Raw genomic sequence first — 21,065 nt, 5'->3', positions numbered from 1 at the left:
CATTTGACATGCCTCGTAACTTCTATTCTTCATTATTTCATTATTTTTATTTATATTTTTTTTCATCTAAAAACAGTATATATAAAAAATTAAAAAAAGTAAATTTTTTTATTTTATAAATTCAATTAATAGTGCCCATAGTTTATAAATGTAAATAAAAAACAAAAAATATAATTATCGATTATTGAAAATAATAAAAAAAAAAATTTCATAAAATCCTATAAATTTGTACAGCTTTTAAATAGTATAATTAAATAATCTAACAATATGTGAAAAAAAGAATTAAAAAGAAAAAAAAAAAGAAAAGAAAAAAAAGACAACAAAATAATATTAACAATAAATTAATAGGTGCTTTTTTTAATAAAAATTAAATAAATAATAAATTGTATTTTGTTTTAATTTAAAAAGAAATTGTGATGTAAAATTGAGAATGATAAAAATATTAGCATGGATAAATGATGAAAATAAATAAATCACAAGCTGATAATGGTAACAATGATCTAATAAATTAAATAACTTACGTAGAAATAATTTAAGTAAAATAAAAATAATAGTTTTATTAATGATAAAAATTAAGTGAAACAAATATTAAAAAATAAATTAAATAAATTATTAATTAAGTTATAAAAAAAAATATTCATAATTAACATGAAAAGTTGACAAATTATTATTATTATTATTATTATATATATAGAAAATAAAATATTAATCATATACATATTATATAACTGATTGATAATTTAATTATTATTTTAAATAATAATTGTAAATAGTGTACAAGAAAGCTGGTCTTGTGAAGGTGTTTTAAACATAGCCGCGTCATTGTCAATATTATTATGATTAATAATAATTACAGTTTTTAAAAAAAAAAAAAAATTGCTATTGTCTTTTATTATTATTGTTTATAAATATTTTTTTTTTAATTGTTTTATCCTTTTTTTTAGGTGTTTTTATTGTCATGATGATTTTATAATTTTTAGATTATTGATTCTGATGGACCAGTTGAAAGTTAAGTATTAATTTAGTGATTAATAAATTTATAATGTTTAGTTAATATGAAATAATAATTCCACACGAGTAAAAATATTGAATTTTCTATTTTCATTACTGCAACCAATTTTTGTTGGCATTCCAATGATGGTGTTGTTTGAAATCAATACAGCATCACTGTTATTCTACAAAGAATAAATAAAAATTATAATATATTACAATAAGTAATGAATTAATTAACAATAATTATTATTACCTTGCAAATGTCATATTGTCTGATAGGTGTACAAATATAATTTTGAAGATTTAATTTATGAAGCTCTCGAAAACATGAATTTTTAGCTGCTGTCTCTATTTTTTCTATTGCCTTTGAATTGTTTTCAGTTAAACCCCAACCAACTAAATACTTTTTGGTACGGTCATTATCTTTAATAGTTTGTTGTCGAGGTCCTTGTAGACTAATGGTTCGTTGATTTGTACTAATATTTTGACTCAACTATAAAAAAATTAAAATACACATATTTTTAATGACAAAATAGTTGAAAATAATTAACTAGTTAACTAGAAGAAAAAAATTTTACCGTTAAAAATGCAATATTATCATTTGGATTCAGTTCATTGCATGTGATATTTGATACTTTATAAAGTTTACCAGAACTTTCATTGTTAAAATTGTTGGTACCAGCTAGAACTTGAAGATCTGGATTACTTGTTGCTTCACAGTTAACACAATGAGCTGGTGCTATGATAAGATTGCTGGCAATAATGGAACCTTGACAATCATGTTTGCCATTACGACGTAGTGATACCAAAAATGATAGACTATCAATGTTGATAGCAGTTTTATTTCCAGACAAGGATTTATTTTTAAAAGCCCCAGGATTTATTTTTAAAAGCCCCAGTGGATGGTGACCGAATGCCAAGAGGTAACTACTTGGTCTCATTCTGGTTCCTTCTATGAGTCTAAGGTGGCGAATATGAGAGCCGTGAGCAACTGTAGCTGTTGTTAATTTCAATAAAAACTATCATTTAAAATACAATTTTATATGGGTAAGAAACAAAATTAATCTTTCAAGTATAATTGTCATAAACTTACCAACAATGCAGACAAATAAAAGTTCTATTACAATTTTCATTTTGAAGATATTCAGTTAGTACTGATATACTAAAAATAAAATCCAGCTTATATAGTCAATTTCGATTGTAGAAATATTTTGTTTACTTTTGTTATGTAAATTATTAAAAATATTACCTTATTTTTCATAAACAACTGTACTTAATTTATCAGTAATTTTGTTTTTTTATAATAGAATAGTTTGTTTGATCAGTTTTGTTTGTTTTTTAATTTATTAAATTTCCATAGAAATATATGTCAGTAAATTATATTGTATAATTTGTTTTTTAGTTATTAGACTTTTTATTTTTTTCTATTCGTATTTTTAGATATATAAGCAAACAATATATCAAATTAATTCAAGGTAGCAAACTCAAATCCAAATAGCGAAAAAAAAAACTAGTCAATATTATTTTTAATACAAAGTAAAAGTATTGATTAATTTTATCATTCAAAATTAAATTAAATAAAAATTAAGAATGAACTTTAGCAGAGACTAATATTTTCTTTTTCATTAATTTTTTTTGTTTATTATATAATACACAAAATTAAATTTGGCTTTTACATAATTTTAGTATTAATTTATTTGTTTATACATTCTTAAATGTTTATCATGAGGAATGTTTTTTTTTTTTTAATTCCATAATAATAAAATTATACTCGTTTACAATAATTTAATTGTTAAAATTCATAGTGTGTGTACAATGTGTATAAATAATCAATATCTATAAAATATGTAGCTTTTTTTGTTTATTATATCATCGCAATTAAAAGCATTTTTTTTTTAGTATTTAAATACAAAAAATCAATCGAGCTATGCCACATGTTTTATGAAAGAGACATAATACAAAAGCAAATTATTTTCAAAAGATTTTTTTGTTTGTTTTGTTAATAGGTAGATTTTAAATATAATAGTTAACATAATTTAAATATTATTTAAATTTTTCTTTCATTTTGTTTATTGTTTAATTAATTTCCCCAATAAAACCAAGAAATAATAAGTGATAATATAACAACACCAATAATAGCAAGAATAAGTTTTTTCTTTCTCAATTTATTTTGATAAGTTGCTGCTGTTCTTAGCTGTTGTGTTCCTTCATTGACAAACACTTCAGTTCTTTCAACTGATGCTTCAATTGAATCAATAATTTCACCTTGATCATGCACCAAAGCACCAAGATCTTTGAATATTTGATTAACATCACTAATATCACTCTGTAATTAAATAACAAAAATCAAAATGATTAATTATTCAATATAAACAGGTAAATAATAATAAATAATCATTGTATTTACTTCAAGCTGACGTATACTGGCTTCTTGTTCTTCAAGCATACGAATATTTTGTTCATCATGTAAATGCTGTTGTTGCATTTGTTTTTGTGTTCTACTGTCTTTTAATTCAATAAGTGTTTCTTGTTTTTTTTCACCAAAATGTATACCTTGTACAGCTTTAGCTTTTTTAACCATATCTTTTTCTTTTGATGCTGCTAACCTTTGAACAGCTTGAAAACTATTTAATGCAGCCATAAATTCATCATGAAGTCTTTCAGTTTGCATTTTCATTTTTTTACGTGTTTGATCACCTGGACTAATGACTGTTGTATTATTAGCAATACCATTTAAATCTCTTAAATGTATTTGTGTATCTTTTGCTAATTGTTTTGTATAATGTTGAATTTGATGCAATTGATTTCTAAGTTCTTGTGAATCAGTTGCACCACCAAGTTGATTAACCATTTTTTGCATTGATGATACATTTTGTGATATTTTTAATATTGAAGTACTGACAGTTTGTGCAAGTCTATCAAAATCTTGTTCTCGAGCTGGACCACCATTGTGGTAAGATGAAAAGCCAGTATCCATTTTGATGATTAATTAAATTAATTAAAGCTAAAAATGAATGACACACACAGATAATAAATATAATACAAAAAATTTAGAGTCTTATTGTTAGTTAAAAAATTAAGTATTTAATTATAAAATATATGTCTTACCACAAATTTAATGTTTAAAAAACTTCTACGTAGGGCTGGACTACCAAATTAATCAAACTAGCTTATCTATTTGTTATTATGTCGCACACTTTGTTGTTTATTTGATTTTAATTATTTAAATAACAATAGACACACAAATAAATAGTCAACAGATTAAATGACAAGTTATGCAAATGTCAGAAATGTTTGACACTTGGAAACAACATTGAACTTGTTATAATTTACACAAGGTTTTTTTTTTGTTTTAATATTACTTAAATGATTTATTTTTTGCAATTGTTTTTTATGTTTAGATAACCATATCTTTACAAAGAAACATCAAGAGTAATTAAATAGTTAAAATCAATAAGAAATAAATAAATGATTATTATTACGACGTTTCGGCTGTCATCAGTGTGTCATCAGTGTCATCAGTGGTCACAACTCTGAACTCATACGTCACAAATCGTCACTTGGCGTATGAAACTGATAAAGATGTATGATAGTTATATGTTTCTAAAAGTCAACCACCAGAGGTCTACGATTTTGTCCACTCTACTTTGCTCTAGTTGACAGTTGGCTAAAATAAAGTTGGCTTTAAATAGTATAAACAATAATAAATATTGCTACTTGCAGCTACTTGCTCTTTATAATTGTACCATTTGTACCTCAATCATACCTCATTATGATCATTGTATTTTATACCCTTTTGCATTTGCTTGTAAAAAGTCGAAAACTTTTTATTTCTTTCTATCAGCAATCATTAATAAATTTTGGAAGTGATCATCTCGAGGTAAAAAAGACACAGCAAACATCATCAAAGAAACTTATCATCACGGCTTCTTCAATAACGAAGATGTAAGTAAATATTTTTAAATTTACTAAAATTAAAATAATAGACTTTTTTGGCTTAGTGTATTATTTTATAATATGAAAAAATACCTATCACATAACGTGTCAAATTTATGCTTTTTCATATTACAAAAATTAGAGCAGATCTTAATAAACGCCTAAAAGCCGTATTGTAATTTTTTTTTTATTGTAAATATCCGCAAACTTGTAAATAATGTTTATAATGGTTTTTTTTTTTTTTTTTTTTCTCACAAAAAAATAGTGATACTCCAGTTGATGTACTCCGTCATATTAAACAGCGTTTAAGTGACGAGGGAAAACTATCGGAAGATGCCGGAAAAATTATTGATGATTATATCAATGAAGAAGAAAATTATAACTCTACAATAATAAGACGCAAGAAAGACTGGAAGCCTAAGCCACCAATACATACACCAGAACAATTGAAAATTGTTGAATTAGCAGATGTAAAGATTACGGAATATAAGTAAGTAAATTATTTTAATTTTATAAAAACTGATATGACAATTAATCACATATTTTATGTATTCGACAAATTACAGTCTATTTTGTGAAAAGTTGGGACCAGATCCAACCCCCGATCAAATGAAAGAAAAAAAAAAGCTCAGTAACGGAATTGATGAACTTCTGCGTCAACTTTATTTGAAATAATCTTAGAAAAATTAATATACTTGTTACATTTTTTTACATAAATAATCCATTTAATTTAATTTAATGGATAATTTATGTTTATGGATAAATAAAACAAAAAAATTAAAAAAAAACACTAAATAATCTTATGCTATATGTTTAAATATCAAATAAAAATTATTCTAGAAAACATTCGTTTATTTTCTAGTTAAAAATGTCAAAATGATGTGTATGAATTACTTTTAATGATAGATAAACTAAATAATAGAAAATTATTTATTTTAGTTTTTATTGTTTATTCCAAGCTTAAAAAAAAAAAAACAAATTTAAATTTTATTCAACTACAATTACTCGTGACACAGCCTTCTATATTCAAACGAATTGTATATATCGTACCATAAAGGTTTATCATCTGGCTTCATAGCACCACCCCTTTACTAATAATGTTACTCAAAAGCAAAATAAATTATTTATTATTATAATTAAAAATAGTCACATGTTATGTCAACAATAATAATTTATATAAGTACCTGCTAAAGATTGTTCTAATTTTTTCTAAACGACTCTGTGCCATTTTGTTTATTAATATTACAATATACCTTTAATGTTATAATTGTAATTTTTATTAATTTTATACTCTTTATTATTGTTTTATATTATTGTTTAATTAATTATAACTTGTAGTATATTTTTATTTTTGTTTAGCATCACACCATGGAGGTCTACAGTAGATCTCCATGGATACAACATTATATGTTTCTAAAAGTCAAACACCAGAGGTCTACGATTTTGTCCACTCTAGTTGACAGTCATTGACAGTTGGCTAAATAATATAAACAATTTAATAATAAATATTGCTACTTGCAGCTATTTGCTCTTTATAATTGTACCACTTGTACCTCAATCATACCTCATTATAATCATTGTAATTTGTATGTACCTGAAGCATTTGGTTGTAAAAAGTCGAAAACTTTTTATTTCTTTCAGCAATTATTAATAATTTTTGGAAGTGATCATCTCGAGGTAAAAAAGACACAGCATACATCGCAAAGAAACCTATCATCATGGCTTCTTCAATAACGAAGATGTAAGTAAATATATTTTTAAACTTACTAAAATTAAAATAATATACTTTTTTGTTTTACTGTATTATTTTATAATATGAAAAAAATAGCTACCCGCAAGCAAAAGGAGATTTGGGAATGCACCTCTCAAGCATAAAAAAAAACATCACATAACAAATCATATCACAGTCAAATTTATGCTTTTTCATATTAAAAAAATTAGAGCAGATCTTAATAAACGCCTAAAAGCCGTATTGTAATTTTTTTTTATTTTAAATATCCGCAAACTTGTAAATAATGTTTATAATGGTTTTTTCATTTTTTTTTTTTTTTCTTGCAAAAAAATAGTCGTTCTCAAGTATATAGCTGAAGAAGAAAAATATATTAGTATAATACTAAGAAACGAAAAAGACTGGAAGCCACTACCGGAACGTTCACCAGAAGAATTGAAAACTTTAGAATTAACTGCTAAAAAAGCAAATGAATATAAGTAAGTAAATTATTTTAGTTTTATAAAAAATTAAAATGCCAATCTATTAATTTATGTATACGACAAATTACAGGTTATATTGTGAAGAGTTGGGACCACATCCAACACCCGATCAGATAAAGAAAATAAATGAGCTCAACGACGAACTTCAACAACTAATGGATAAACTTTATCCGCAAGAATAAAGCCATGTTCAATTTCAAATATCCTTAGACTTGTAAACGATGTTAATAACTTACATGCAGCGTTACTGGATCAATTTGACTTGGATAAAAAGCTCTAGAAGGAAAAATTAAAAATAATAAAAATAAAAAACAATATATTATGTAAATAATTTTTTTTTACATAAATAATCCATTTAATAAATAAAACAAAATAATCATTTGTTGTGTTTTATGTACATACAGATAAATATAAAATAAAAACTCGGATTTTCTGCTCTGAATTTTCTATTAACTAAATTAACTAAATTTGAATTTGAAATGTACGGAAGTACGTAGTTTGTTATGGCGGAGAAACAGGATATAACGGCGACATTTCCAACTAAAATCACTTTTAAAAACTCAGTTGGTAAAAAAAAATTATTTTTCGGTTGCATTTTTAAAAAAAAATAAATATAATAATTAAATAAATCTTCATTTGTTATATTTCATTATAAAAATATAACAAAATTAAAAAAATTTTTTTTCTTTATTTTTTTTTTTTTTTGGTTAATAAAAATTTCATAATACAATTAGATTTTTAAATTTTACAATTACTTTTTCAATTAATTATTTTTTTTATTTATTTCGTTTATTGTGTATCGCCATTTTTATAATTTGTATCACGTGATCTTGAAGAGAGAGATCAGCAACAGCACCGGGTTCCAATCACGTCTGATTCGTCACACAAAAAAAAAGAAAAAAATCAACCACCAAGTCCCAAGAGGAAAGGGACAGAGGAAAAAAAAAAAAAAAATACACAAGTGGATTGAAAATATATTTTTTTTGTAATCACGCGTGTGTTGAAAAATCAAGAATTATAGTAATATTGACTCCAAATAATTTTTGTTATTAAAACGTGACTTGTGTAATATTGTGATCTTTTGATCATGAATCCACGTGAATTAACTGATTTGCTGCGTGCATCAATTGATCCGGCACAGCAAAAACAAGCTGAGGATCAACTTAATCGGGTAAATTATCACTTTAATAAGAATACCTACAGTCTAGTGGTAGTTTGGAAATTATAATTTTACAAAAAAAAAAGAGAGAGAGAGAGAAAGAAAATAAAAGCATGAACCAAGTAAAAAAAGAAGACATGATAAGTTCCAGCGTGGTACTCTTTCAGGAACACTCCATTATCATCACCACATGGCCAATGAATAAATTTTTTTTTTTTATTTTTATTATTAGCTTTATTGTTGCCAATGAATTTGTCTCCAGAAAAAAAAAATATTAAAACTCTTTATAATTGCTTTTCTTGGTCTTGTTGAAAAATTACTTGTTCATCATTCAATGACGCTATGAAGCCTGGTCTTTTTTTTTTTTTTTTTTCTTTCCTCCTTTATACCATGCCACTTGAAAATTGTAATTAAAAAATACTTAACTCTTTTTTTTTTCATATAAGATACTTAAATCTTAGAAATTATGAGCTTTAGTAATTTTCTATTATTTTTTTTATCAATATTTATGATACTTGATGAAAATTCTATTTAAGGCAAAATGCCACATCACATGTTAGTATGCTGGGGTTATCTTGGACATGCCAATTGGAATGCTAATGATTTATTGATAAAATTTTGTCCACGTATCATGAATTTTATTACATAATTATTTTGGTAAATTGTTTTTTCAACAGATTCACAAAATCATTGGTTTTGCTCCAAGTCTATTACAAGTTATTATGTCAAATGAGGTTGATTTGCCTGTCAGACAAGCAGGTATGAAAATATTTTTATAAAAAAAATAAAAATACCTCGACATGATGATGATGATTTAACTCTTATTTTTTGTTCTTTAAAAGGTGTTATTTATCTTAAAAATTTGATAACAACAAATTGGGCAACAAGAGAAGTTGAAAATGGACCAGCACCATTTAGTATACATGAACAAGATCGTGTTATGATACGTGATGCAATTGTTGATGCTGTTGTACATGCACCAGAAATAATAAAAATTCAACTTGCTGTTTGTATAAGTAATATTGTTAAACATGATTTTCCAGGTAGATGGACACAAATTGTTGATAAAATAACAATATATTTAAAAAATCCTGATGCATCATGTTGGCCAGGTGTATTACTTGCACTTTATCAACTTGTTAAAAATTTTGAATATAAAAAAGCTGAAGAAAGAAGTCCATTAAATGAAGCTATGAATTTATTATTTCCAATGATATATCAATTGATTGTTTCATTATTACCAGATCCATCAGAACAATCAGTATTATTACAAAAACAAATATTAAAAATTTTTTTTGCCTTAACACAATATTCATTACCATTGGATTTAATATCACGTGATGTATTTTCACAATGGATGGATGTTGTACGTCAAGTTGCTGATCGTCCAGTACCACAAGAAACATATACTGCTGATCTTGATGATGATGAAAAAGCTGAATTAGCATGGTGGAAATGTAAAAAATGGGCATTACATATTGTTCATCGTATGTTTGAAAGATATGGTAGTCCTGGTAATGTTACTAAAGAATATAAAGAATTTTCTGAATGGTATTTACAAACATTTTCTGGTGGTATACTTGAGGTATTGTTAAAAATTCTTGATCAATATCGTCGTAATATATATGTATCACCACGTGTTATACAACAATCAATAAATTATATTAATCAAGCTGTAAGTCATGGACATTCATGGAAATTTTTAAAACCTCATATGTTTGAAATAATACGTGATGTATTATTTCCAATATTATCATATTCTGAAGCTGATGAAGAATTATGGAAAGCAGATCCATATGAATATATACGTATTAAATTTGATATATTTGAAGATTTTGTATCACCAGTAACAGCAGCACAAACTTTACTTCATTCAGCATGTAAAAAACGTAAAGATATGTTAGCTAAAACATTGGAATTTTGTATTAATGTATTAAGATCACAAAATGCTGATCCAAGACAAAAAGATGGTGCATTACATATGATTGGTTCACTTGCTGATATATTATTAAAAAAAAAATTATATAAAGAACAAATGGATAAAATGTTATTACAATATGTTTATCCAGAATTTAATAGTTCACATGGACATATGCGTGCACGTGCATGTTGGGTATTACATTATTTTTCAGAAATTAAATTTAAACAAGAAAATATACTTGTTGAAGCAATACGTTTAACAACAAAAGCATTATTAACTGATCAAGATTTACCAGTTAAAGTTGAAGCAGCAATATGTTTACAAACATTATTAAATGGACAAGATAAAGCACAAAAATATATTGAACCATTAATAAAAGATATAACACTTGAATTATTAAAAATAATACGTGAAACTGAAAATGATGATTTAACAAGTGTTATGCAAAAAATTGTTGTAACATATACACAACAAGTATTACCAATTGCTGTTGAAATATGTGAACATTTATCTAAAACATTTAGTCAAGTACTTGAAACAGATGAGGGTAGTGATGAAAAAGCAATAACAGCAATGGGTTTATTAAATACAATTGCAACATTATTAACTGTTATGGAATGTAATCCAGATGTTATGTCACAATTACAACCAATTGTCTTACAAGTTATTGCACATATATTTGAACATAATGTTATTGAATTTTATGAAGAAGCATTATCACTTGTTTATGATTTAACAAGTAAATCAATATCTGAAGATATGTGGAAAGTATTGGCATTAATGTATCAATTATTTCAAAAAGATGGTTTTGATTATTTTACTGATATGATGCCAGCATTACATAATTATATAACTGTTGATACACAATTATTTTTATCAAATGAACATCATATACTTGCTATGTTTAATATGTGTAAAACAATATTAACTGGTGATGCTGGTGAAGATCCAGAATGTCATGCTGCAAAATTATTAGAAGTTATTATATTACAATGTAAAGGACATATTGATCAAGCAATACCACCAATGGTACAACTTGTATTAGAAAGATTAACACGTGAAGTTAAAACATCTGAATTACGTACAATGTGTTTACAAGTTGTTATTGCTGCACTTTATTATAATCCAGCATTATGTTTAGATGCTATGAATAGATTACAAGGTACATTGGGACAATCAACTGAACCAATTGCATCACATTTTATTAAACAATGGATACATGATACTGATTGTTTTTTGGGTTTACATGATAGAAAATTATGTGTATTAGGATTATGTACACTTGTATCAATGGGTCCAAATCATAGACCAAATGCTATTAATGAATGTGCTGGACAAGTTATACCATCATTAATATTATTATTTGATGGTCTTAAACGTGCATATGCATCTAAAGTTGCTGATTGTGATGATGAAGCTGATGATGAAGAAGGAAGTGAATTTGAAGAAGAAGTATTGAGCTCTGATGAGGATGAAATTGATGAAGATGGACAAGAATATTTGGAAAAAATACAAGATAAAGTACAAAGAGCTAATGATGGAAGATTTGATATTAATTCATCAATTGTTAGTGGTAATGATGATGACGATGATGATGATGATGAATCAGAATTTGAACCAAATGAAGAAACAACACTTGAATGTTATATAACACCACTTGATTTTGAAGATAATAATCAAGATGAATATGTTGTATTTAAAGAAGTCATGCAAAATATTGAAAGAACAGATGGACAATGGTATCAAGCACTAACATCTCATTTAACTGTTGAACAACAAAAATCACTTCAAGAAGTTATTCTTTTGGCTGATCAACGAAAAGCTGCACTTGAAAGTAAAAGAATCGAACAGAGTGGTGGTAATAAATAAATAATTATCTTTATATTTATTTTTTTTAATTATTTATTTTATTTTAATTTATTTATTTTTTTCTTCAGGATATGCATTCACATCACAGACTGTACCAGCAACATTTAGTTTCGGTGGTACTCCACTAGGCCGATAAATAATAAACTTTTATTTTATTGATATATTTTTTTTTTTTTTTTTTCTCATTTACTTACATCTTTATATGTTTAAAATTTATTATTAAAAAAAAAAACAATGAATTGCAAAAGTAAATAAACAGAAGAAAAAAAAAAAAATAATATACAAAACCAACTGAAAAAATTGATCAACAATGAAATTTATGACAAAATCAACAACAAAGAAAAATAATTTTACGATGTTTTTTTGATGGATTAAAAGAAAAAAAAACTTATAATTGTTGAATTGTATTTGTTTGACTATTTTTAATGATAAAATTGGATGCATTTTTTTATTCACTATTTTTGTGTATGATGATAAGCTCTTGTAAATTAATAATATTACGCTCAAGCGTATGACAACTCCGTGAATTAATGCTGTGGAAAATGAAGTTTAAAAAAAAATAAAGTTAATCACAATGGTTAAAATTGAAAATAATAAATAGTGTAAACAAAAAAAAAAAAAAAAAAGAAATTTTAATTATTCAATCAAACTGAGAAATGCATTTTGATTTTGTACAATAGAAAAAAATAAAAAACAAACAGTTTAATAAATTATTATTTATTAAAATTAATTACTCTGGGAATAACTTGTAATATTGCATAAAAAAAATAAATTTATTAAAAATTACATTAAACTTTTTAACTTGTTTATTTTTTTTTAATTCAAAAAGTAAAATATCAATTTTTTAAAAGTTCAAACAGCTGGCCGGTCCAGTATATTAAATTAAAATTCCAAAATCTTTCAATTCTTTTTTTTTTTTCAATTTTTAAAATAATAATTTAAACAAAAAGACTCAAGAAAAATTCCCACGAATAATTATTTTAATACTTTGTATCATGTTTGAAAATAATATGTACTAATGTGTGTTTATTTTTATTTTATTTAAATATTAAAAAATTAATATTTACATAAATATTCATCATTGATTAATGTTTGTTTTAATTTCAAATTAAAAGTACCTTGATGTTTTTTTTTTTTTTCTTTAATTTATACCTATATAAAATTAAATTGTCAAAGGCACTTGTATTTATTTATTTTTTTATTAATATTGAATTAATTATTAATACAAATTAATTTAAATTAAAAAAAAAAAAATGAATCAATACTTTATAAAAACATTTATATTTTTATGAAATTTTTAATTATTTCACAATAATACTATAAATATTTTTGTATACATGAAAAATTAATTGTATGATATTTAAATTTTTAATGATTAATTTGTTAAAAGTTTTTTTTTTAAATAAATAAGTTTAATTTTATTAAAATTAATCGTCAAAAATAATGACAAATATTTAAGAGATGATTTTAATTATTTTTTAAATATAAAGTGAAATAAAAAGCTATTTATCATTATCTCTCGCCAAGTTTTAAAACTTGTTCTTTATTTTCATACACAAAATAAAATTAATTTAAAAAAAAAAAATAATAATAAAGAAAAGCAGATATAAATTAAATTTTTTAATATTATTTTTTTCTTTTTTTTTTTTTTAATGACAGATTAATTCACATATTTTTTGTTTTACATCAAATTTGTTGTCTAATCAAGATGTTTAATAAACTGAAAAATACTTTTGTAGAAATAAATTGTAATAATAATAATAATAATAAATTTTGTTAGCTTTGTTTTTTTTTATTTTTGTAAATTAACATAAACTTAGTAAAATACAAACGACAATCTATGATTTATATTGTCGTTTGTACAATGTAATTGTTGTTGTTGTTGTTGTTTTTGTCGTTGTTTTATTATTTATTATTGACAATATATCACTTTAAGCATCTTTCAAAATAGGCTGATCCAACATAACCACCTCTCATTGCTTTTATAACATTTTGTTCAAAAGCACGTCTATTATTTTGCAAAACTTCAGCAGCATCTTTGTTTAATGGATCTTCTGGATTTGGTTCCTGTTTAAAAAAATTAATTATTAATTTTATTTTTCATTTATTTGATGATTGATTAATTGATTGTTAATTATTATCATTATTACCAAAAACAAATATTGAAGACCATAAACAATTGAATTGATTGTCAATACTGGTTTCCAATCTTCCCTCAATATATTAAGACAAACATTACCCTCAAGATCAATATTTGGATGATAAACTTGTGTTTCACATTTTACTTTTGGTGGTTCATGAGGATAATTTGGCCCAACTTTAAAGCTAAATGTAAATTTTCCTCCTTTATAAAAACCCTAAATAATAGAAAAAACAAATTATTATAAAGTGTAAATAAATAGTAACATAAAACTTATTAACTTACCTCATCAGGACTTATGTTTAATTTAAAATTCAACAAATCATCTGGATTTGGAAATTCAGTATTACAAGTTTTAGGTAAATTTAATTCATTGATATCTGTAAAATAAAATAACAATATTTATAATTCAATTAATTTGAAGGTTAAAAAAAAAATTAGTAATAGTTATTATTATTATTTAAATAATGACCTTTTGTTATTCTCAATTGTGCTGCTGATGCTTTTTTTTGAGTACCTGCTTTTGGTGATTCACCATCTTTTTTTGCTTGTTTCAATGAAAATAATTTAATCATGTTAAAGATAGGTGTTTAATTGTCTTCACGACTTTATTATACATACAATAAAAATACACGACAATGTAGTATTGAAACTTTTTTGTTTTTAATTAAAAAATTATTTACTAAAAAAATATTTCTATGAACTTATTTTTTTTATTTTTTCAAGGATTTTTTTCTTTTATTACCTTGATAGTGAATAATAGAAATAATACTAGAATATATTATTTATCTATAATATTGTATAATAATAAAGAAATAACTAATATTAATAAATATATGTGTTATTTCTTTTTGACAAGCAAACAAGCAAGTGAGTTAGTGAGTGGGATTAGAATCAGCTTGCTTTTTTTTTTTTTATTCTTGACGTTTGACTAATCTCACGGTGGCGTGAATTTGGTCAGACGCTATTTACTGAGAATTTTGTACAAATAAAAAAAAAAAAAAAAAAAAAAACACCTTAGCACTGTATAGTGAATTAACTCTTTTTTTATTTGGTTGCCAGGGTAACGGACAATAACGGGAACAAGTACCAAACAATGACGCTTGTCAAAACCAAACAAAATGTATATAGGATTCTTGGATACTTGAAAACAAACAAATTATTTAAAAAACAAAGTATATATTTGGGTCAAGGTACATAAAATGCAAAGGATTATTTAGATAACACTATAATCAAATACATAATATAATTATGAGAGCTATAACAACCTGGGTAGACCAGGTCCAGGACAGACAAGAACAATGGTTTGTATTCTTTTTAAAAATTTTTATATCTTTAGCATCTAGCTTTTAAATTAACACTATTTATTTGTTGTTTTCAGCATTTATGATTTGTGCTTTAGTCCAGATGGTACTCAACTTGTTGTAACTGCTGGATCACAAGTTCTTGTTTATGAAACGACAAAAGGAGTTTTAATAAAATCACTAAAAGGTAAATTAATTACACTAATGAACAATTAGATAAATTAAATAATTGTATTATTTTATTTATCAGGTCATAAAGACACAGTTTATTGTGTTTGTTATGCAAAAGATGGAAAAAAATTTGCCTCAGGAAGTGCTGATAAAAGTGTTATTGTTTGGACATCAAAGCTAGATGGTATTTTAAAATATTCACATAGTGAAGCTGTTCAATGTATGCAATTTAATCCAATAACACATCAACTTGTAAGTTGTTCATCTAGTGAATTAACAATTTGGTCATCAGAGCAAAAAAATTTACAAAAAGTAAAATCTGGTGGTAGAATAAATTGCTGTTCTTGGACACGTAATGGACAATATTTAGCAATTGGTTTTGCATCTGGTTATGTATCAATTAGAAATAAAAATGGTGATGAACATTTGAGAATTGATCGTCCAGGAACAAGTGCTGTATGGAGTTTATCATGGGGACAACCACGTGATGAATCAAATAATGATATTCTTGCAATTGCTGAATGGAATGGTACAATATCATTTTATACACAAACTGGTCGTCAAATTGGACGTGAAAGAACAATTGATTTTATTCCATTAAAAATTCTTCATTTTCCTGATGGACAATATCTTCTAGTTGTTGGTAGTAATAAAAAATGTTTATTAATGACAAATGAAGGTTTTCAATTAACAAAAATTGGTAATGATTATGATTCATGGGTATGGAGTTGTGCTGTTAATCCAACATCATCACATATTGCAATTGGTACACAAAATGGTAGTATAAATTATTTACAATTATCATGGGATATTGTACATGGTTTATATGGTGAACGTTATGCATATCGTGAAAATATGACTGATATTATTATTCAAAATTTACAAACAAATCAAAAAGTTAGAATTAAATGTAAAGATTTAATTAAAAAAATTGCTGTTTATCGTGATAAACTTGCTGTACAATTACCAGAAAGAGTTATTATTTATGAATTATCTGGTAATGATGGTATGCATTATCGTTGTCAAGAAAAACTTGGACAATCACTTGATTGTAATCTTCTTGTTGTAACATCAAAACATTTAGTATTATGTTTAGATAAAAGATTACAAAGTTTATCATTTACTGGTATTGTTGAAAGAGAATGGATATTAGATAATTCAATAACATATATTAAAGTTATTGGTGGACCAATTGGTAAAGAATGTATAATAACTGGTTTAAAAAGTGGACAAGTTGTTAAAATATATTTAGATAATCCATTTCCATCATTAATTATAAAATTAAATAGTTCAATACGTTGTCTTGATATTAGTTCACAAAAAGAAAAATTAGCAATTGTTACTGATAATGGTTTATTAACAATAATTAATATAAATACTAGTAGCAGCAGTAATAATAATAATAATGATGATATAATATATGAAAAAAATGATGTAACATCAGTATCATTTAATCGTTCATTTGAAGATATGTATTGTTTTTCAACAAATGATACATTATCAATAAAAGTATCAAATTTTCCTGAATATCATCAAAAATTTAGTGGTTTTGTTGTTGGTAATAATGGCTCAAAGGTATATTGTATTATTGGTACAAATATAAAAACAATTGACATACCATTAACAACAACAATGTATCAATATATTGATATTAATGATTATATATCAGCATATAAAATAGCATGTTTAGGTGTTGCTGAAACAGATTGGTTATCACTTGGTTTATCATCATTGGAAAAACTTGAATTAAAAATAGCTGAAAATTCATTTACACGTTTAAAAAATTTACGTTATATTGAAGTTGTTAATGAAATATTAGAAAAATTAGAAACAGGTGAATGGGGTAGAGAAGGATGTATGGCAATTGCATCAGCATCAATGGGTAAATTACGTGATGCAGCAAAATTATATCAAAAAGCTGGTTTACAACAATATGCACTTGATATGTATTCAGATTTACGAATGTTTGATATTGCACAAGAATTTATAACAAGTGGTAATTCACAAGATCGTACTGTATTATTACGTAGACGTGCTGAATGGGCAAAAAGTTTAGGTGAACCACGTGCTGCTGCTGAAATGTTTTTAGCTGCTGGTGATATACAACGTGCTATTAATATTATATCTGAATATGGATGGATTGATTTATTAATTAAAGTTGGTAGACAAATTGATAAAGGTGATCGTAATAATTTAACAATAATTGGTAAAAAATTACGTAAACTTGGTGCAACACATGGTGCTGCTGAAATATTTACACGTCTTGGTGATGATAAAGATGTTGCTGATGTACTTATTGATGCACAAGCATGGCCAGAAGCATTTGAATTAGCTGAACGTAATACAAAATTAAAATCACATATATATGGACCATACGCAAGATGGCTTGTTGATACTGGAAGATTTTCTGAAGCACAAGAAGCATTTAAATTAGCTGGACAAGTTGATGAATCAATACATGTATTAACAACACTTGCTGATAATGCTATTATTGAAAGAAGATTTAAAGATGCATCATATTTTTATTGGTTATTATCACAATTAAGTCTTGAATTAAATAATAAAAATGATAATGATATTATTAATATATTTAATGATTATTCTGATAAAGCTGATATATATTATGCATATCATGAAATATTTCGTTATCAAGAAGAACCATTTACATCATTTATGCCTGAGGCATTATTTAATATATCAAGATATTTATTGAATAAAATTCAAGGTATTAATATTTATGGTATATCAAAAGTACAAATTATTTATGCACTTATTAAACAAGCTAAAACACTTGGTGCTAATAAATTATCAATGCAATTATTAGAAAAATTAAAAACAATGAAAATACCAGATTATCAACAAAGCCAAATTGAAATATTAACATTAGCTATTAAAAGTTATCAATATACTGATCCAGAAGAATTATTACCGCTATGTTATCGTTGTTCAACATTTAATTCTTTATTACCATCTAATAATAAACATTGTAATTGTTGTGTACAATGTGGATTAAAATTTCAATATTCATTTGGACAATTTGAAATATTACCACTTGTTGAATTTCAACTTGATGATGATATTGATGATGATGAAGCTGAAAAATTAATTTATGAAAATATTGATAGTATTCATAATGATGATGATAATAATGATAATGATAATGATATTATTGAAAATCAATTGACAATTGATGATAATATTACTGATTTATTTACAGCTAAAATGATTAAATTTAATGATCCAAAAATTGGTGATTCAATTGTTAAAGTTGGCAGAAAAGTTTTAAAAAATATTGAACCAACAAGTGTTATTATTATTAAATGGCCAGTACCATTTAAAACTAAATATTATAAAAATTTACTTCCTGATTTACAAATAACATATTGCAAATATTGTTTGAGACTATTTCATGCTGATGATTATGAATTGGCACTTCTTCGTCAAGGACATTGTCCATTTTGTCGAGTTTCAACTGTCTCTATTAATTAATTAATTTACAAAATATATATATATATGAAAAACATATTACTTTATTTAATTTGATGCTCGAAATATTTATTTGTAATTTTAAAAAAACAATTAAGCTTTTGGTTTGTAATATTAAATTAATTTACAATATATAAGTAATTTTTATTTATACAACTATACAAGAGCGATCGAACACGATCAGCGCGTAATTTTTTATATTCTTGTGTATCTTTATTGTAGCAGTTTTATTTATCATCTCTTTTTTTATTTTTCATAACTCATTGATACCTCTTTGCCTGTTCTATATCCCTGTTACAAGAAAAATTTTTTTTCTTTGGCGCCACTTGTTTGAAAAAATATCAAATACCTCTTTGTTCATTCTATGTTCCTGATACTTCAACATTTTTTTTTTCCATCAAATTTCAAAAAAATTTTAAAAATAATTAAAAAAAAAATATTCGAGTATCAGGAACATAGAATATTTTAAGAAAATACCTCAAAAATATCAAATACTTCTTTTCATTTCTATGTTCCGGATACTAAAAAAATTTTCTCTATCAAATTTCAAAATTTGTGGAAAAAATATTTAGAGTATCAGAACATAAGAGCAAGGGAGTATATTTTCAAAACTACCAAATACCTCCTCTGTCATTCTATGTTCCGGATACTCGAAACTTTTTTTCTCTATCAAATTTCAAAAAATTTGTGGAAAAAAAATATTCGAGTATCAGAAAAGAACATAGAAAATAATAGTGAAACATTCAAATATTTTGAAAAATCAACATATCTATTGTTTTCGGAACTATAGGGTAAACACATTGAAATATTGATAGAGAAGAAGGCTGTTTTATCAGGGGTTGTAGAACAGGAAAAATTATTTTTCAGTTAACGAGTTTGCCCATCTATTATTTTTTTTTTGCAAGAAAGGGTAAACACATTGAAATATCATAGATAGAAGAGGGCTGTTTTATCAGGGTTGTAGAACAGGAAAAGAGGTATTTTTTGAGTTAACAAGTTCAGCGCCATCTATTATTTTTTTCAGGAACTATAGGGTAAACACATTGAAATATCATAGATAGAAGAGGGCTGTTTTATCAGGGTTGTAGAACAGGAAAAGAGGTATTTTTTCAGTTAACGAGTTTTGCGCCATCTATTGTTTTTTATGTTTTACCTCCATTGTTTAAAAAAAAACAATAGATGGCGCTGGCTAACAAAAATACCTCCATTCTACAACAATATCAGCTAAAAAAGCAAACACTGAACTTATTGCTCCAGACCTCTTTTCCTGTTCTACAACCCTGATACGCTTCTCTATGACTTCATATCAATGTTTACATTCTAAAAAAAACAATAGATGGCGCAAAACTCGTTAACTGAAAAAATACCTCTTTTCCTGTTCTACAACCCTGATAAAACAGCCTTCTTCTCTCTATAATATTTCAATGTGTTTACCCTATAGTTCCGAAAAAAAATAATAGATGGCGCAAAACTCGTTAACTGAAAAAAAACCTCTTTTCCTGTTCTACAACCCTGATAAAACAGCCTTCTTCTATCTATAATATTTCAATGTGTTTACCCTATAGTTCCTGAAAAAAATAATAGATGGCGCTAAACTTGTTAACTCAGAAAATACCTCTTTTCCTGTTCTACAACCCTGATAAAACAGCCCTCTTCTATCTATGATATTTCAATGTGTTTACCCTATAGTTCCTAAGAAAAATAATAGATGGCGCTAAACTTGTTAACTCAGAAAATACCTCTTTTCCTGTTCTACAACCCTGATAAAACAGCCCTCTTCTATCTATAATATTTCAATGTGTTTACTCTATAGTTCCTAAGAAAAATAATAGATGGCGCTAAACTTGTTAACTCAGAAAATACCTCTTTTCCTGT

General features: G+C 25.1%; 6 protein-coding genes across 7 annotated transcripts; 3 read left to right on the top strand and 3 right to left on the bottom strand.

Moving 5' to 3' along the window:
• Positions 1-954: 954 nt before the first annotated feature.
• Positions 955-1,934, bottom strand: LOC122856252 (trypsin alpha-like). The gene is made up of 3 exons (XM_044157945.1): positions 1,572-1,934; positions 1,247-1,486; positions 955-1,175 (listed from the first exon to the last, which is right to left on the bottom strand). The coding sequence occupies exons 1-3, from the start codon at positions 1,932-1,934 to the stop codon at positions 1,047-1,049; spliced, it is 732 nt and encodes a 243-aa protein (XP_044013880.1). The 3' UTR covers positions 955-1,046.
• Positions 1,935-2,281: 347 nt separating this feature from the next.
• LOC122857066 (syntaxin-7) lies at positions 2,282-4,539 on the bottom strand. Its single transcript, XM_044159043.1, has 3 exons — positions 4,102-4,539; positions 3,401-3,997; positions 2,282-3,319 (listed from the first exon to the last, which is right to left on the bottom strand). The coding sequence occupies exons 2-3, from the start codon at positions 3,968-3,970 to the stop codon at positions 3,074-3,076; spliced, it is 816 nt and encodes a 271-aa protein (XP_044014978.1). The 5' UTR covers positions 3,971-3,997; positions 4,102-4,539; the 3' UTR covers positions 2,282-3,073.
• Positions 4,540-4,644: 105 nt separating this feature from the next.
• Positions 4,645-5,642, top strand: LOC122857065. The gene is made up of 3 exons (XM_044159041.1): positions 4,645-4,938; positions 5,195-5,419; positions 5,496-5,642. The coding sequence occupies exons 1-3, from the start codon at positions 4,766-4,768 to the stop codon at positions 5,602-5,604; spliced, it is 507 nt and encodes a 168-aa protein (XP_044014976.1). The 5' UTR covers positions 4,645-4,765; the 3' UTR covers positions 5,605-5,642.
• Positions 5,643-7,786: 2,144 nt separating this feature from the next.
• Positions 7,787-12,653, top strand: LOC122857064 (importin-7). 2 transcript variants are annotated; one of them, XM_044159039.1, is made up of 4 exons: positions 7,787-8,311; positions 8,977-9,058; positions 9,142-12,078; positions 12,158-12,653. In XM_044159039.1, the coding sequence occupies exons 1-4, from the start codon at positions 8,228-8,230 to the stop codon at positions 12,223-12,225; spliced, it is 3,171 nt and encodes a 1,056-aa protein (XP_044014974.1). In that variant the 5' UTR covers positions 7,787-8,227; the 3' UTR covers positions 12,226-12,653. The 2 variants fall into 2 exon arrangements, with proteins under 2 accessions (XP_044014974.1, XP_044014975.1); XM_044159040.1 differs by having other exon boundaries at positions 7,968-8,311; positions 9,142-12,075.
• Positions 12,654-13,269: 616 nt separating this feature from the next.
• LOC122857062 (NEDD8-conjugating enzyme Ubc12) lies at positions 13,270-15,108 on the bottom strand. The gene is made up of 4 exons (XM_044159038.1): positions 14,702-15,108; positions 14,515-14,609; positions 14,240-14,446; positions 13,270-14,156 (listed from the first exon to the last, which is right to left on the bottom strand). The coding sequence occupies exons 1-4, from the start codon at positions 14,802-14,804 to the stop codon at positions 14,016-14,018; spliced, it is 546 nt and encodes a 181-aa protein (XP_044014973.1). The 5' UTR covers positions 14,805-15,108; the 3' UTR covers positions 13,270-14,015.
• A 147-nt stretch (positions 15,109-15,255) lies between these two features.
• LOC122857061 (intraflagellar transport protein 122 homolog) lies at positions 15,256-19,476 on the top strand. Its single transcript, XM_044159037.1, has 3 exons — positions 15,256-15,533; positions 15,611-15,720; positions 15,784-19,476. The coding sequence occupies exons 1-3, from the start codon at positions 15,481-15,483 to the stop codon at positions 19,191-19,193; spliced, it is 3,573 nt and encodes a 1,190-aa protein (XP_044014972.1). The 5' UTR covers positions 15,256-15,480; the 3' UTR covers positions 19,194-19,476.
• Positions 19,477-21,065: the final 1,589 nt, after the last annotated feature.

The sequence above is a fragment of the Aphidius gifuensis genome, linkage group LG5, assembly GCF_014905175.1.
Source record: "Aphidius gifuensis isolate YNYX2018 linkage group LG5, ASM1490517v1, whole genome shotgun sequence".
In the NCBI taxonomy this organism is placed as follows: domain Eukaryota; kingdom Metazoa; phylum Arthropoda; class Insecta; order Hymenoptera; family Braconidae; genus Aphidius; species Aphidius gifuensis.
The sequence above is the reverse complement of the archived record's forward strand: the minus strand, read 5'-3'. Positions and strand labels throughout refer to the sequence as shown.